The sequence below is a fragment of the Grampus griseus genome, assembly GCF_964374135.1.
Source record: "Grampus griseus genome assembly, chromosome: 3".
Classification (NCBI taxonomy): Eukaryota; Metazoa; Chordata; class Mammalia; order Artiodactyla; family Delphinidae; genus Grampus; species Grampus griseus.
In genome coordinates this window covers 11,492,762-11,509,159 of record NC_139019.1, presented here as the reverse complement: position 1 = coordinate 11,509,159, position 16,398 = coordinate 11,492,762, and the positions used below count along the sequence as shown (strand labels likewise).

Here is a 16,398-nt window from a genome sequence, read left to right as displayed (position 1 = left end):
GTGGACTTCTGGTCTACCCATAATCACTTAGTAGATACCTTAGGTATCACTATCTTTGCCAAATAATAAGAAGAGTGTTTATGCTTATTTTCTTCTTTTTAAATTCCATCATCTATGCCATATTTTGGAAATTTTCTTGCCTTCTATTTAAACTATGTTAGTTTTCAAATGTGGAGGATACTCTAATTAACCTTGTGTTCTGTGTTCCAAGGATACACATTGTTTTGAAATTTCTGTTCTTTTTCCTATCCTACTGAAGTAGATTGGCAAACTAAAAGGAAACCTCAAAGTCCCCTTTATTTCTCTCCTTGAAAACCCAGAGCAAGCCACAGTCTGGGCTGTCTGATGACTTTTCTCTACTGGTCTCCTCCTATCCTAGTTTCCTAAAGGCACGCGCCCCGCTCCCCACCCTGTCCAATACTTCTTAAACACTGTTATATTTCAGAAATGCCTTCATTAGTCCAACCAGTATATCTTTCTATTCTGATCCTAAGACATGTACAGCTTCTAAAATGCGTATACAGGCATACCATATTTTCTTGCCCTTTGCTTTAATGCACTTAGCAAATATGCAATTTTTTACAAATTGAAGGTTTGTGGCTACTCTGTGTCAAGCAAGTCTATTGGTGCCATTTTCCCAACTTTTGCTCACTTCGTTTCGCTGTGTCATGTTTTGGTAATTCTCACAATACTTCAAACCCTCTACCAGCAAAAAGATTATCATTCACTGAAGGCTCAGATGATGGGTAGCATTTTTTAGCAATAAAGTATTTTTCAATTAAGGTATGTACATTGTTTTTTTAGACATAATGCTATTGCAAAGTTAATAGATAGCGTAAACATAACTTTATGTGTACCGGGAAACCAAAAACTTGCTTTATTGCAATATTTGTTTTATTATGGTGGTATGGAACTGAACCTGCAATATCTCCTAGGTATGCCTGTGTTGAATAAATAGGAAAAAAGTGAAATATTTGCACATTAAATGATACATGCTTTTTCTGTTTCATATTCTAGATCTCACGTGTCATTCGTACTCCCCGGGGAAATGCCCTCTTGGTCGGGGTGGGTGGATCGGGAAAGCAGAGCCTGACCAGGTTGGCTTCATTCATTGCTGGCTACACTTCCTTCCAGATCACTCTGACAAGGTAACACGCTTTCACTTTAATTAACCTGAAATGGATTTTGATAAATGGTTCTCAGAAGCCACTTGGGGTTAAGAATGCGTTTTTCTTATACATAAGGGAATCATAATCGTTTTTCTTCTTGAATATTGACTTATTATCCTCCCTTTTCAACCTGTCATAGACCATGAAAATTTCACATGAATGATTTACTTTTGAAACACTTTAGCCTCTCATTTCAGTGAACAGATGCCTCTCTGTTTTCATGTTATGCTTGATATGAGTATTGTGTATATTCCTTTTAGTGCATTTCAAAAGAAATTTGTCCCTACTAAATGTTAATTCAGGTTTCAAGAATGTTATTAAACTGGAAAAACAGATGAAAAGTTTATGCTGATTTACTCATTCATACATTTAAAAATATTCATTGAACACCAACTGTGTGTCAGGCACTGGCTTAGTGCTGAGATACACGGTAAGCAAGATAAACCTGGCCTGTGTCATCATGGAATTTACAGCAGTTCAATGGGGACAGTTGAGCAACTCACTCAATAAGATGTGATACGTAGGTGCTCTCTCTGATAAGGAAATAAATGCAGACCAGACCAGAGTCTGTTGAAACATGAGGGAAGGACTCCTAATCTTGTCTAAGGAATGGTCAAAAAAGGCTTCCTGGAGAAAGAGATGTTTCAGCTGAGACATGAATATGAGTAAGAATTATCTCAGAGAAGAGAAACAGTAACGAATGTTCCAGGCAAAAGGATCAGCACATGTGAAGTTACATTTGAGGTCCTGGAAGCAGTTAAATATGGCTGGTATATAGCATAAGGTGGGAAGTGGGAAAGGAAGAGAAATGGAGGTCTTTGAAGGTATCATAAGGAATTTGGACTTCATCCTAGAGCAGTGGGAAACCATTAATGTGTCACCCCTAGGGGAGGCATGTCACATCTGCATGTGGAGAAGGTGGAAGAAGGAGCTAAGCTGGAAGGGTTATAAGCCTGTCTCAGGGATCTCAGCAACAGATGGTGGTGTCCCGAGGGGTGGAAGTGAAAGAGGAGAAAAGAGGGAAGATTCAAGATATCCTTAGGAAGCTGGAGCTTTTGGACTTGGTACATCCTGGTTCTGGCTTGGGAAACTGGATAGTTGGTGCTGCTACTCATCAGGGTAGGGAATCCCAGAAGAGTTGTCCTCGGCCATGTGTGTGCAGTGCGGGGAGAATTAGGACGTGGAAAAGGAACATGTAGAGAGGCTAAACAGAACTTGAGGATGAACCGAGATAAGGCGAGAAGCAAGAGGCCAGTTTGGGAAGTTTATTTGGGCTGAATATTATTAGAAGTTAATTTCTAGGTATGAGAGTCTTGCCTGTCGGGCATTAACTAAGCGTTGGCTTGGAGCTGTAGGCAAAACATGCTACTGATCTATCTCACTGATGGAGGGCCATAGCCCCCTGCTGGGACAAAGGTTGGAAATGATTAAACATTGGGTTTGGAGATCCGAATACTCAAGTTGTTGTTGTTACACCTTTTATTTGGTCTAAATGACTGGATTCTGCTTGGAGAATCAATCTAAAATGTTACTGTGTCTTTCAAGTACTGAAACAGAGAGAAATAATCTTAGTTGCTTTGTGTATAATTCTTCTAGTTTGTGGATAGAAGCGATGTTAGATAAAAGGTAACCTGTACAGGAAGGGGATTGAACTCTGAGATTTTTGTTCCTAACATTTTGTATAAAACCTTATCGTTTTCAAAGCGCTTTTACATGCGCAGGCTAATTTGATCTTCAAAAGAACTTTGTGGCTTTGTGGGTTAGCAGGACATATCACAGCTGAGGTTCAGAGAGGCTATGATTTGCCTGAAGTCCCAGATAAACCTGGGAATTAACCACAAGATTTCTGGTTTCTGGTCTGCCATGACTTTAACTACGCCGTGCTGCCTCAGAAAAAACACCTTGCGAGTCCTCTCTTTGTGATAAATTGGTTCCTCTGCAGGTCACATTGGGACTGCTCCACTACTGATGAAAAGGAGGGTCAGGGCCTTCTCTGGATTCTTATAACCTTCCAGAGACGATCCTACTGCCTTAGCCTTTGCATAGCCACATGACCAAGGCTCAGGAAGCAAGGGCCTCTCCTTTGGGAAGCACAGCCATTTGTTAGATGACTCAGGTCATATTATTTGAGGCAGGGGGTCCTTGAGATCCAGGGGACTGGACTGAAAGTTTTCCCCATATAACAAGAAGCTGGGGCGAGCTATTTTCCTTTGTCCTCTCCCTACCTGCCCACCCCTCTTCCTTCCTTCCTTCCTTCTTTCCTTCCTCCTTCCCTCCCTTTCTCTCTTTATTCTTTCTCTCTCTTTCACGGGGCTGTGTCTTTGAACATTTTTTCTGGTATCTCAGATCTCACTTTTCTAGCAGTCTTCTTGAAATATTGATGCATGGTAGTGGTATTTCTGGTTCTAGGGTTTAGGTTTTAAACGTTAAAAAAGCAGAGTATAGAAGTTAAATATTTGGTAGCTTTTTAAAAATCAGAAGGCCATTTGCTCTTGTGCTCTGAACTCTGAGTTTATTTAATGACACAAAATTCAAATAATAATTTAGTGAGTCTGAGTCTCCAGGACTGGAATATTTTAATTTTTACTTTTGGCAGTAATGGGCTACTCTATATTGTCTAACGTTCCATGATTGCAGGTTGACTTCCACTAAGTGACTGCTTTGGATGTGAGAGATTTAGAGTGGGATATTTAATGCTTCCAACGATTCTACTATAGTGCACTGGTTGCTCAGAAAACTCTTTCATGTGACGTCCAAAGATGCAATGAAAATAGTTGTGTTGGGAATGAGGAGGGTGCAGTTTACAGTGAGGCATCGCCCTCACCCCATATAATGATGGCTTGAAATGCTTTAGTTTAGATTAGTTCAATTTATGAGGTATCTTCTAAAATATCAATTGCAGATGGGTGCTTAGTAAATATTAGAATTTGACATTTCCCTTACCTTTTTTTTTTTTTTTTTTTTTGTGGTATGCGGGCCTCTCACTGTTGTGGCCTCTCCCGCTGCGGAGCACAGGCTCCGGACGCGCAGGCTCAGTGGCCATGGCTCACGGGCCCAGCCGCTCCGCGGCATGTGGGATCTTCCCGGGCCGGGGCACGAACCCGTGTCCCCTGCATCGGCAGACGGACTCTCAACCACTGCGCCACCAGGGAAGCCCTCCCTTACCTTTACCAACAAATATTTTCAAAATGAAACATGTATATACGTTCTGATGGCATTATGGTGTGGTTAAAAATTATACTTTTGCTTCAGGTTAATTTTTCACTCTAGATGTTTTTTGTGTGTAAAAATACAATGTTTTATAAAGTGTGGAGTCGTAAAAATTATTTTAATTTCTGCAAGTAAATATAATGAACAAGTAATATTTACATACAATAAAATACCTGTCTGATGGCACAATATCAGCATTTTTTGTTAACCATATGGCATAAAGCATTGTTATAAGGGTCTTTCCTTCCCATTAACATATTTTAACTGATGACACCATGACAATATTTCTTTAGGTCCTACAACACATCAAATCTGATGGAAGACCTGAGGATTTTGTATAGAACAGCTGGTCAGCAAGGCAAAGGAATCACTTTTATTTTCACGGACAATGAGATTAAAGATGAGTCGTTTTTGGAATATATGAATAATGTTTTATCATCGGGTGAGGTAGGAGCTCATTTATTCTTGATGTGTTTTGCCTCTTCAGATTCCCTCCAGTGTTAGAGCTCTGTGTATTTCCTTCCGTTAAAGTACTGAATAAGTGCTATTATTGGGATTAGGTGGTCGGTAGGAAGAATGGGTTTTTCTGTTGGGTTTTCGAAGAACAAAAATCCCAATCAAAACGTGGAGCTATGCATTGAAAACATTACTGAAAGCTCCAAGTGAGAAATGGAAAAACGGAAGAAGAAGGTTGCAAGGAAAGCTGGTTGGATTTTTGATATGTCCATTTACCCCCTTAATGGGCTATGACTTTCCAGTTAGTAATAGAATCGTTTGTGTATTTTAAAACACGGTTTAAAATTCTGTCTAATCTTCCATCCTATGGAACATTAATGCTTCTCTTATTCTATACATGAAAGGTGAGTTTAAGGACACAAATGAAGGAAAGAGATTATACATATTGAGCTGTATATTTTGATCTGTTTTCATATGCCTGTATTGAATTTGAACGTCTGCACTTTTCTCGAAGGTCTCCAACCTATTTGCCTGCGAAGAAATTGATGAAATTAATAGTGATCTCATATCAGTCATGAAAATAGAGTGCCCCAGGCGCCCTCCTACGAATGAGAACCTGTATGATTTCTTCATGAGCCGGGTCCGACAGAACCTTCACATTGTGCTCTGCTTTTCGCCAGTGGGGGAGAGATTTCGAAATCGCGCTTTGAAGTTTCCTGCCCTTATTTCAGGATGCACTATTGTCTGGTTCAGCCGATGGCCTAAGGATGCCTTAGCTGCTGGTTAGTGTGGTGGAAATTTTTATATCAGAGTTTCTGGTTTACTGTGTGTGTGTGTGTGTGTGTGTGTGTGTGTGTGTGTGTGTGTGTGTTTATATTCTGTGCTCTTTGCTGTCTCTCTACCGGATTGAGCCAAAAGTCACTTTGTCCAGGGTTTGAGGGTTTTTGCAAGACTGTTGCTCTCTCTCCTTTGGCAGCAATTTTTTTCCCAGAGCGTGATTATCAGCGAATGAGATCTTCAGTGTGTGCCTCCTTGGGTTAATTTACAGTGATTCTAGTGTTTTCATTGTGGTGGAAAGCTTTGTCTCAGTTGGTCCCCAGGCCGGTTCTAGGACGTCACAGGAGGACACTGAGGTTTTAATCTCATTTGTGTTCTTTTTTAAGTGGGTTGGCCAACCTCAGAGTAGTTTAAGCCAAGTATCTCTTGGACGTTTCCTTCTTGTGGCTGCAGTGCTGGAAATCCAAGAGGAAAATGTTGTCAGCCATCCTCTGATGGCTTCTGTGCCTGAAACAAGACGTTAAACAGAGACTTTTATGACTGGAGCCCTTGCTGCTTCTGCTTCTTTCTAGTCTCCCATCCTATGGAACATGAATGCTTCTCTTATTCTATACATGAAATTGAACACAAAAGTTGTATAGGAGATGTTAGAGATCAACCCTTAAGTTTATGGTTTTTTCAGCTTTTGGTGAGAAATTATCTGTGGCTGTTTTAAAGGATAGAGATAGGTCTCACCTCTGACCTATTGTAGCAGAACTTCAGAAGAACCCTGATTCAGGGCAGTAGCTTTCAAACGTTTTGTCTGATTATTGTGTCGTCATAATAATTAAGAGGAGTCTTGTTTTCCAGTAAAACATGACAGGTAGCCCCAATAGATAAAACAGCGAAGAGCAGAGGACAGGGAGGACTCTGTAGCCTCACCCTTCCACGGTGCTGCCAGCTGCTGCTTCTGCATCTGCCTCTCCAGCTATGTGTACCCGGTTGGAGAACGACTGATTAACCGTCTCCTGCCCTTTATAGATGGAGAACTGGGGACAGTGGAGCTGAAGTAATTATCAGAGGTGCAAGAAGCCAATAGCTATAGCCAACGTGTGTATATATACACACACATATATAGTATATATATATTCTCAGCACACTACTCTTGATAATAATGGTTTTTCTGATCTGTGGCTTTTAAACACAAAATATTTTAATATATTTGAAGTACAAATGTACAGTGTTGTCTCTTATAAGATTTGAGAAAACATCCATGATTTAAAATTTTAAGTCCTGTTAAAATTTGAATACAACTAAGGGTAAAACTTTAAAATTCCTTGAAGTAGGATATAAATGCAGAGCACAAAACCACAGTAGTTAAGAGCTATTTTAAGTTTACTATGAACTGTGATAATTAGTACGCAAGTGGTTTGTAGAATATCATGTAAGGTATTATTATTAATAATAAAAATAATTTCAGGTGACAAACACTGTAATATGCTATAATTAGGATGACTTAATTTAAATAACGGAGCCCTTCCTGGCAAGTCTTTATTTCAATTGTCCCTTCTATTGCAAGATAAAAGGTTGTTCCTTTGTTGATTTCTCACAAATCTTCCCCATTGTTTTAAATCTCATTGCATCAACCCAAGCCAAGGTTACATGGAGGGCAGGGAAGCTTTCATTTCTGTGTCAGCAGTTCCTAGCAAGTGTCCTGACTTTCATGCATGCATCTATTTTTTCGTGTATTCAGAACATAATTATTGAGCTTCATACGCCATTTATGGAGCCAGGCATATTGGAGGGCAAGGCAGACCCATTTCTTTGCCCCAGATCCTCTTCCCTGGCAAGCTCATCCACAGGCTCCTGTGTAATATGCCCCATCAGTTTTTATCTCTGGTCTTGTCTGTCCTCTGGCTTGAAATCTGTGCACTCAACTGCCTGCTTGATACGTTCTTGTAGATGTTTCATAGGCTCCTTAAACTCAAAGTGTCTAAAACTGAACTGGTTCAGCTCTGGTCACTCTCTCCCAGGAAGTCCCACGATCGTCCATGAAACTTGGCAACAGAAACCTCTTTGTCTTTAACACCTTTCTTTTCTTCAACTCTCAAGTCTGCCCCGTCACTAAGTCATGCCAATTTTGTCTCCTAAATATTGGTGGGATCTATCCAACTCTTTTCCTTCCACTGGCATCCTAGGCCAAGCTATCATTGTAACTCACTGGAAATCTCAAAGAGCTTTCTAATGATCCCTCCTCCTCTTTCACCTGTCTCTCATCCATCTCACGATGCGGACAGAACAGTGAGAAAAACATAAACCCAGTCACGTTGCTTTCTATTTAAAACCTTCCACCGCTCTTAGGAAAAAGCAGTCTCTAGCTTGGCCTTCAAGGCTGGGAGAAGCTGACCCCACCTACCTCCTCAGCCTTACCTGAGGTCACTTTTTCCTCCTGATCTGTTCTCCTGGATTCTTGAATATGGCCTTTTTCTTCCCATGCAGTGCCCTCTTCCTCCCATTCTCCCTGAGCCCTCCTCCCTCTTGTCTGGATACTCCTGGCTCAGCTAAATGTCACTTCCTCAGGGAAAACTTCCCCTGTTCCCACCCCCTCCCAACACCCCCAAAGCCAGTTCCACTGTTACGTATTTCACAGCACTCTGTGCTTTTGCTTCCTGGGACTAGCCACAGTTTGCAATTTAAGTACTTAGTTGTATGATTTGATGAATGCTTATCTGTCCTGCTAAACTAAAACTCCATGGGCTCAAGGACTACATATCTTTGTTCACAATTTCAGCAGCTACCAGTATTCAATACCTACAGAGTTCAGCCAATGGATCAGACTGTCAAAATTCATCATCCTTCGATAATATGGCCCGAACTTACTTGCAGTCTTCTCTAATCCAACACGAACCTTCTCTTGGTTTTTTTCAGATATACATCTTTTGTTTGATTTCTGAGCATCCTTGAATCATCTTTATTCTTCCACACATAGTCCCCCTTTATCAAGAATCTTCTCTCTCATCTTGGTCTATCTAAGTTCCAAAGCTTAATCAAGACCCATCAGATCCTTCACTCTTCCTTTGTTCGCTTCGGAATATTTTTTCCCCCTTTTCTTAAACCTCCTATATCTTTAGCACTTAAACTTTATATAATGCACCTAGGCATTTCAATCTTTTCAAACCTTTTGATAACCAGTGAGCTTTTGTGACTGTGCCTCCAATCTAGTCTAGTAAATATTTAGAGCCAGTATACTACATGAATATATAGTACTGTGATCGTCACAGTAGTGGATAAAATAATTATAAGACATGAGACATACCTCCTTTCTTTTATAAATATAAAATCTTGTTGGGAAAACCAGCATCTACACTTAATACCAACCTGCCTTACGTTATTTTGAAAGAATACCATCTGTAGGTATTGGAAGCACTTCAATACATTTAGGGATTTAAGTGTCATATATTCTTTTTAGAAAATTGGTAGGACGCTTTCTATTTAAATTGCTTTTATGATCCTGATTCTGAATTAAATTATTATCTCCAGTCACATTAATGAGAAAATATATCATTTTTAGCATATTTTATTTATATTATAATAAATATTTTCTATAAAAGTATTAAATTATTGTGTATTTTTCTAATTTATTTATTTATTCCTTAAGATATACTTTATTTTAATTTTTTAAACCACTTTATTGAGGTATGGATGACATACAAAGATCTGTGCCTACTTAATATATACAACTTGACAAGTTTGGACATAGGTATATACCTGTGAAACTATAACCTATGCCGTAAACATATCCATTATTACCTCTAAAAGATTCCTCCTCACTTGAATGATGAAGACGATAATGATTGTTTTGTGATAAGAACACTTAGCATAAGATATACCCTCTTAGCAAAATGTTTTGACGATACAATACAGTATGGGTAACTATAGGCACTATGGCATACAGAAGGTCTATAGGACCTATTCATATGTATAACTGAAACTTCGCATTTTTTGACTAATACCTCCCCATTTCCTCCTCCTAGCCCTTGGCAACCACCAGTCTACTCTCTGTTTCTATGATTTGATTATTGTAGGTTCCTCATGTGAGTGACATCATGTATTATTTGTTCTTGTTGTCTGGCTTATATCACTTAGCATAATGCCCTCCAGGTTCATCCATGTTTTTGCAAATGGCAGAATTTCCTTCTTTTTTTCAGGCTGAATAATATTCCATTGTATGTAAATACTGCATTTTCTTTATCCGTTCATCCGTGGATGGACACTTGAGCTGTTTCCATGTCTTGTTTATTGTGAATAATGCTGCAGTGAACATGGGAGTGCAGATATCTCTTCAGGATCTTGATTTCAATTTCTTTGGATATATACCCAGAAGTGGGATTGCTGGATCATAGGACAGTTCTATTTTTGACTTTTTGAGAAACCTCTTACTGTGTTTCATAGTGGTTGTACCAATTTACATCTCCACCAGTAGTGTACAAGGGTTCTCATTTCTCTACATCCTGGCCAACACTTGTTATCTTTTTTTTTCCTGATAATAGACATCCTAACAGGTATGAGGTGATATCTCATTGTAGTTTTGTTTTTTTTAATTATTTTTATTTTTTATTGAAGTAGAGTTGATTTACAATGTTGTGCTGGTTTCAGGTGTACAACAAAGTGATTCAGTTATATATATATGTATATATTCTTTTTCAAATTCTTTTCCCATATAGGTTATTACAAAATATTGGGTATAGTTCCCTGTGCCATATAGTAGGTCCTTGTTGTTTATCTATTTTATATATAGCAGTGTGTATATGTTACTCCCAAATTCCTAATTTCCCCCCCCACAACCTTTCCCCTTTGGTAACCATAAGTTTGTTTTCTATGTTTATGAGTCTGTTTCTGTTTTGTAAATAAGTTCATTTGTATCTTTTTTTTTAGATTCCACATATAAGTGATATCATATATTTGTCTTTCTCTGTCTGACTTACTTCACTTAGTATGATAATACCTAGGTCCATTCATGTTGCTGCAAATAGCATTATTTCATTCTTTTTTATGGCTGAGTAGTATTCCATTGTATATATTACCACATCTTCTTTATCCATTCATCTGTCGATGGACATTTAGGTTGCTTCCATATCTTGGTTATTGTAAATATTGCTGCAGTGAACATTGAGATGTATGTATCTTTTCAAATTATGGTTTTCTCTGGATATATACCCAGGAATGGGATTGCAGGATCATATGGTAGAGCTATTTTTAGTTTTTTAAGGAACCGCCATACTGTTCTCCATAATGGCTGTACCAATTTACATTTCCACCAACAGTGTAAGAGGGTTTCCTTTTTCTCCACACCCTCTCCAGCATTTATTATTTGTAGACTTTATTTTTTTATTTTTATTTTTTTTTTATATTATTTGTAGACTTTTTGATGATGGCTATTCTGACTGGTGTGAGGTGATACCTCATTGTAGTTTTGATTTGCATTTCTCTAATGATTAGTGATGTTGAGCATCTTTTCATACCTTTGGTCAACTGTATGTCTTCTTTGGAGAAATGTCTATTTAGAGCTTTTGCCCATTTTTCAATTGGGTTGTTTGTTTTTTTGATGTTGAACTGTATGAGCTCTTTATTTTGGAGATTAATCCCTTGTTGGTTGCATCATTTGCAAATATTTTGTCCCATTCTGTAGGCTGTCTTTTCATTTTGTTTACGGTTTCCTTTGCTGTGCAATAGCTTTTAAGTTTAATTATGTCCCATTGTTTTAGTTTATTTTTTATTTCCATTACTCTAGGAGACAGATCCAAAAAGATATTGCTGTGATTTATGTCAAAGAGTATCCTCTGTACTATGTTTTCTTCTAGCAGTTTCTCATTGTGGTTTTGATTTGCATTTCCCTGATGATTAGTGATGTTGAGCATCTTTTCATATACCTGTTGGTATTTATATTCATATATCTTCTTTGGAAAAATATCTGTTTAGTTCCTTTGCTCGTTTTAATCAGGTTACGTGTTTTTTGCTATTGAGTTGTAGGAGTTCCATATATATATATATATAAATAAAAAATATATAAATATCTATAAAAAATATAAATATCTATAAAATATATTAAAAAATATATATTTAACCCTTTATTAGGTTTGCAAATATTGTCTCCCATTGCATAAGTTGCCTGTTCATTTATTGATTGTTCCCTTTGGTGTACATAAGCTTTTTAGTTTGTAATCCCACTCATCTATTTTTGCTTTTGTTGCCTGTGCCTTAGGTGTCACATGCAAAAAATCATTACCAAGACCAATGTTAAGAAGCTTTTCCTCTACATTTTCTTCTAAGACTTTTATGGTTCAGGTCTTACGTTTAAGTGTTTAATCCATTTTGAGTGAGTTGATTTTTGTGTATGATGTAGGATAAGGGTCCAATTTCATTCTCTTGCATATGGATATCCAGTTTTCACCATTTACTGAAGAGGCTATCTTTTCACCATTGTGTATTCTTGGCACCCTTGTTGAAGATCATATGACTGTACATGTGTGGGTTTATTTCTGGGCTCTCTATTCTGTTCCATTGGTCTACATGTCTGTGTTTGTGCTAGTGCCATGCTGTTTTAATTTTTGTAGGTTTGTTATATATTTTAAAATCAGGACGTGATTCTGATTTGTCCTTGCTCAAAATTGGGAGTCTTCTGTGGTTCCATATGAATTTTAGCATTTTTATTTTCTATTTCTGTATAAAATGCCTTTGGAATTTTGATAAGGATTGTATTAAATCTGTAAATTACTTTGGGTAGTATAGACATTTTAACAATATTAATTCTTCCAACCTGTGAACATATGATGTCTTTCTATATATTTATATCTACTGTAATTTTTTTTTTTTTGCGGTACGCGGGCCTCTCACTGCTGTGGCCTCTCCCGTTGCGGAGCACAGGCTCCGGACATGCCGGCTCAGCAGCCATGGCTCACGGGCCCAGCCTTCCGTGGCATGTGGGATCTTCCCGGACCGGGTCACGAACCTGTGTCCCCTACATCGGCAGGCGGACTCCCAACCACTGCGCCACCAGGAAAGCCCTGTAATTTTTTTATTAGTGTTTTATAGTTTTCAGTACAAGTCTTTCACACCATTGGTTGAGTTTATGTCTAAGTATTTAATTTTATTTTTTGATGCTCTTGTAAATGGTACTATTTTCTTAATTTTGGGTAGTTTATTCTTATTGTTTAGAGCATTTTTCTAATTTAAAGATACTCAGAAAAAGCCAAGTGTCCTCCTCTTTATCCCACACATACCATGAATACTAGATTTTGTAGTAATTATATTGCTTCTGAAAAAAAGTGAGATTTTTATATGTATGAATTTAAATGGACTGAATCTCTAGATGAAACATTTAAAGAAATATACGCTTTAGTTTATTTCATAAAATTCTTGTCCTTCCCACCATTTAGTAATCTCCGTTTTGGCAAATCTTTGTTTTTATCTTTATATGGAGTTGTTTTGAATTGCTTCTAAGTATCTGTATTATCTTTATTCTGGTGATATTGTATTTCTTAATGAAACACTGTGATTCCAAAGTCACTACTAAATCAATTAAGTGCATTTAGATTTCTCCAAGGTAAAGATAATTAATAATGTTCTACTAGACTCTGTTTTAAATCAGCAGATTATTATTAAAAGAGGCCATCCTTATTTGTAACTAAAGTTTCAACAAAATCAATAGCATATATATGGCATATATTTCTTTTCAAAGAAGGCCATTTTAGTTATGTAAGGAAACTGGCCCTCTTTGAAAATTATTACTTGATTTATACTATACAAGATTTTGGCCTTAGGAGTTAGTCAGCACTGCTTCTGCAACTGCTCACAACTAATGGTGTATCATAAAGAGAAATGAGGCAACTGCACACAATAACCACTCAGAAAGTAATACCAACCACGTAGTTCCCACTGTTTCCCAGAAAAACTAGCATATTTTGTTTATGAAGCACATTAATCAGGAGATATTTTTGAACTTTGGGCTTCAATGAAAAAATGTTTGTTAACAGTCTAAAAACTCTATATAGTTTTGTTGTATTTGAATTTCTAAATCAAGGTGCTGTAGGCATTGGAATTCATCATCTTGGGCTTTGAATTCCAATCCTCCTACCTACAGGCAAACTTCTCTAAGCTTCATTTTCCTTGTGTATAAAATATACATAGTGATATCCATCACTTAAGGATATCCTAAGGATTAATTAATAAAGTTTTGTGGTTTAGGATCTGCCAGGATTAGATATGCTTGCCTTCTGAATGTAGAAATTAAGAATCTGTTTGGCTGTAAGAGAAAACCAGAGCAGCAGTGGCATAAACAAGTAGTTTTTTTTTTTTTTCGTTTTCCTGCTACCAAGAAAGGACACAGATGTGCAGCCTAGAACAAAGCCAGTGGGGACCTTACTCCTAGCTTGCTGTCATCCTTAGGGTGTGCCTCTTGTTCTTATAGGCACAAGAGGGCTGCTGCATCTCAAGGCTTTGTGTCTGTTGTTGTCTCATGAAGCTTTGCCTTTTATGTCAGGACAGGATTCTTCCCCAGGGACTTTTGTCTGCATGTCTTTGGCCAGAACTGAGTCACTCCCAGCTACATGAGGGTTTGGAGAATCAAAAGACTTTTAGTTGGGCAGATTGTTACTCTGAGCAAAATCCAGATTCTTTTAGTAACAAAGAGAGCGTATGGCTACTCGATAGGCAACTAATGTGCCCTTCTCACTTTATTACTTCAGTTCTTTTAATCCAAATGAAGTGGGAATTTGAGGGCACCAAAATTCAGGGACTGAGGCCACTGTACTCCCTTCTATCCCACACATCCATCACCTTATTCTACATCAAGTGAAGTGAACAAACAATACCAGGATATAATCTATACCAACCTCAGACATCAGCCTAAAGTTGGGCCCCAAAACTGGCATTGCTGCCTTGGTGATTGGATATTGAAGATGACTAAAGGGTTTTCCATGGCCTTTTGTCTGAGTCTCAGCAGGCCTGGGTAACCCTAAGAGGAACTGGTCCTTTTTTTTAACCTTTCCTGCATTAGAGATTGTGGGTATATGGAAAAATATACTTAGAATCCATTCCATTTTGTTTTCTTTGACTTTTTGGAGACATAAAAAGACAACTTGCTAAATAAAGAAAAAGTCACCATTATTGATACTCTCTGTTCATGTAAGGATAAAAATCATTACATGGTAAATACAGGAAAGTTTTCAGAAAGTGGGGATGTCCCTGAGAATATCCCATAATGCTAGGTAAAGCACTTGGTATCATGCCTGGCACATAGTAAATATTGCTGCCATTGTGGTTAAAACCTACAAACAATTTGTCATAGGCAAGAATAGTTTGTATGTTTCCAATAACCAGACTTAAACTTCCTAGAATTTAAATTGTTCTTTAGAGTGGTTGCTTAACTCATATGAAAAAATGACTTCTGAGTGTCTTAATTTATTGCCTTTCATTATCTACAGTAAACTGTATTTGTAACCAAGCTGATAAATTGTCTCTATTATTTACATAGGTGTAAATACTGCCCCACAATTACATCATTAAGAACTTTAATTACTAACAGTGAGAAGATACCATTTTTAATTTCTCTGCTAGCTATCACCTGATAGGTTTGTTCACTCCATTCCTTCTCTTTCCCTCCCTCCTTATTGACCATATTTGTATTTGCAGCTCTTAGGCACATTTTTCAATACTTTTAGCACTTTTAAAGGAACTCCGTAGGCCATTTTCTTCTACGATGAATAAAGATGGTTGTGATAATTTTTAACTGGGTTATGTATAACCCTTGTAAACTCCTTGGGATGGAGACCAGGTTTCATAGTGGTGGGGGCTTAGCACACACTCTACATATATGTGATGACGGATTAGCTCTGACTTTATGGGCTATTCTTATAATAGAAATGCTGTCTTAGAGTTGGTCCCATGTTTGGCACTGTTGGGAAGATAAAGGTCTACAACAGAAGATTTTTACTCATACATTTTTAAAGGACACCATAAATTAGAATTGACAGATGGCCAGCTGCCACATTTAAGAATAAGATGGCCAAGGCATAAAAAAATGTAGTGATGAACATTCCACATGCCAAATGCAATCAGAGCCTGGGGGAATTAAGGTTATGGCAGGCTCTGAGTTAAAAAAAATAATAAATGGGGTTGTTAAATATGAATACCAGGTGGGCACTGATTTCTGAGTTATTTGTACCACTTTTGTCCTTACGTAAACCATAAAACAGTCTGGCTGCTGACCAGAACCCGCAGCTGTGTAGAAGAAACTTCTTTGTACATGTACCAGAAAACAAAGAATTATGATAGGCTTAAAGTCTGTTATAGTTTTGTACATGAAAGGGAAAATAAAATTGTTAATGTCATAGGCCTGGGGCCAAAAATGCTGACATATATCTGCCTAGCTGGGGCTATAAAAATGGCATGCATTCCTAAGAATTGTCTTTAGTTTATAAAAATATCCAGTTAACTTGTTTTCTTTTCTTTTTTTTTTTTTTTTTTACTTTTCGGCCACGCTGCATGGCATGTGGGATCTTAGTTCCCCGACCAGGGATCAGACCCGTGCCCCCTGCATTGCAAGCGAAGAGTCTTAACCACTGGACAGCCAGGGAAGTCCCAACTTAAAAAAAAAATTTTTTTTAGTTGCAGTATAGTTGATTTATAATGTTGTGTTAGTTTCTGCTGTACAGCAAAGTGAGTCAGTTATACATATACATATATCCACTTGTTTTTAGATTCTATTCTCATATAGGTCATTACGGAGTATTGAATAAAGTTCTCTGCA

The 16,398-nt window shown here is 37.7% G+C and overlaps 1 protein-coding gene across 1 annotated transcript in view; it reads left to right on the top strand.

Moving 5' to 3' along the window:
* The window catches only part of DNAH5 (dynein axonemal heavy chain 5), a gene marked incomplete at both ends in the record, with an annotated part of 219,311 nt that overhangs the window by 137,965 nt on the left and 64,948 nt on the right, over positions 1 to 16,398 (top strand). Inside the window, 3 exons of the mRNA XM_082652022.1 lie at positions 1,018 to 1,148; positions 4,673 to 4,826; positions 5,350 to 5,617. Coding sequence (XP_082508148.1) covers positions 1,018 to 1,148; positions 4,673 to 4,826; positions 5,350 to 5,617 — 553 coding nt within the window. The remainder of the gene's footprint in view (positions 1 to 1,017; positions 1,149 to 4,672; positions 4,827 to 5,349; positions 5,618 to 16,398) is intronic.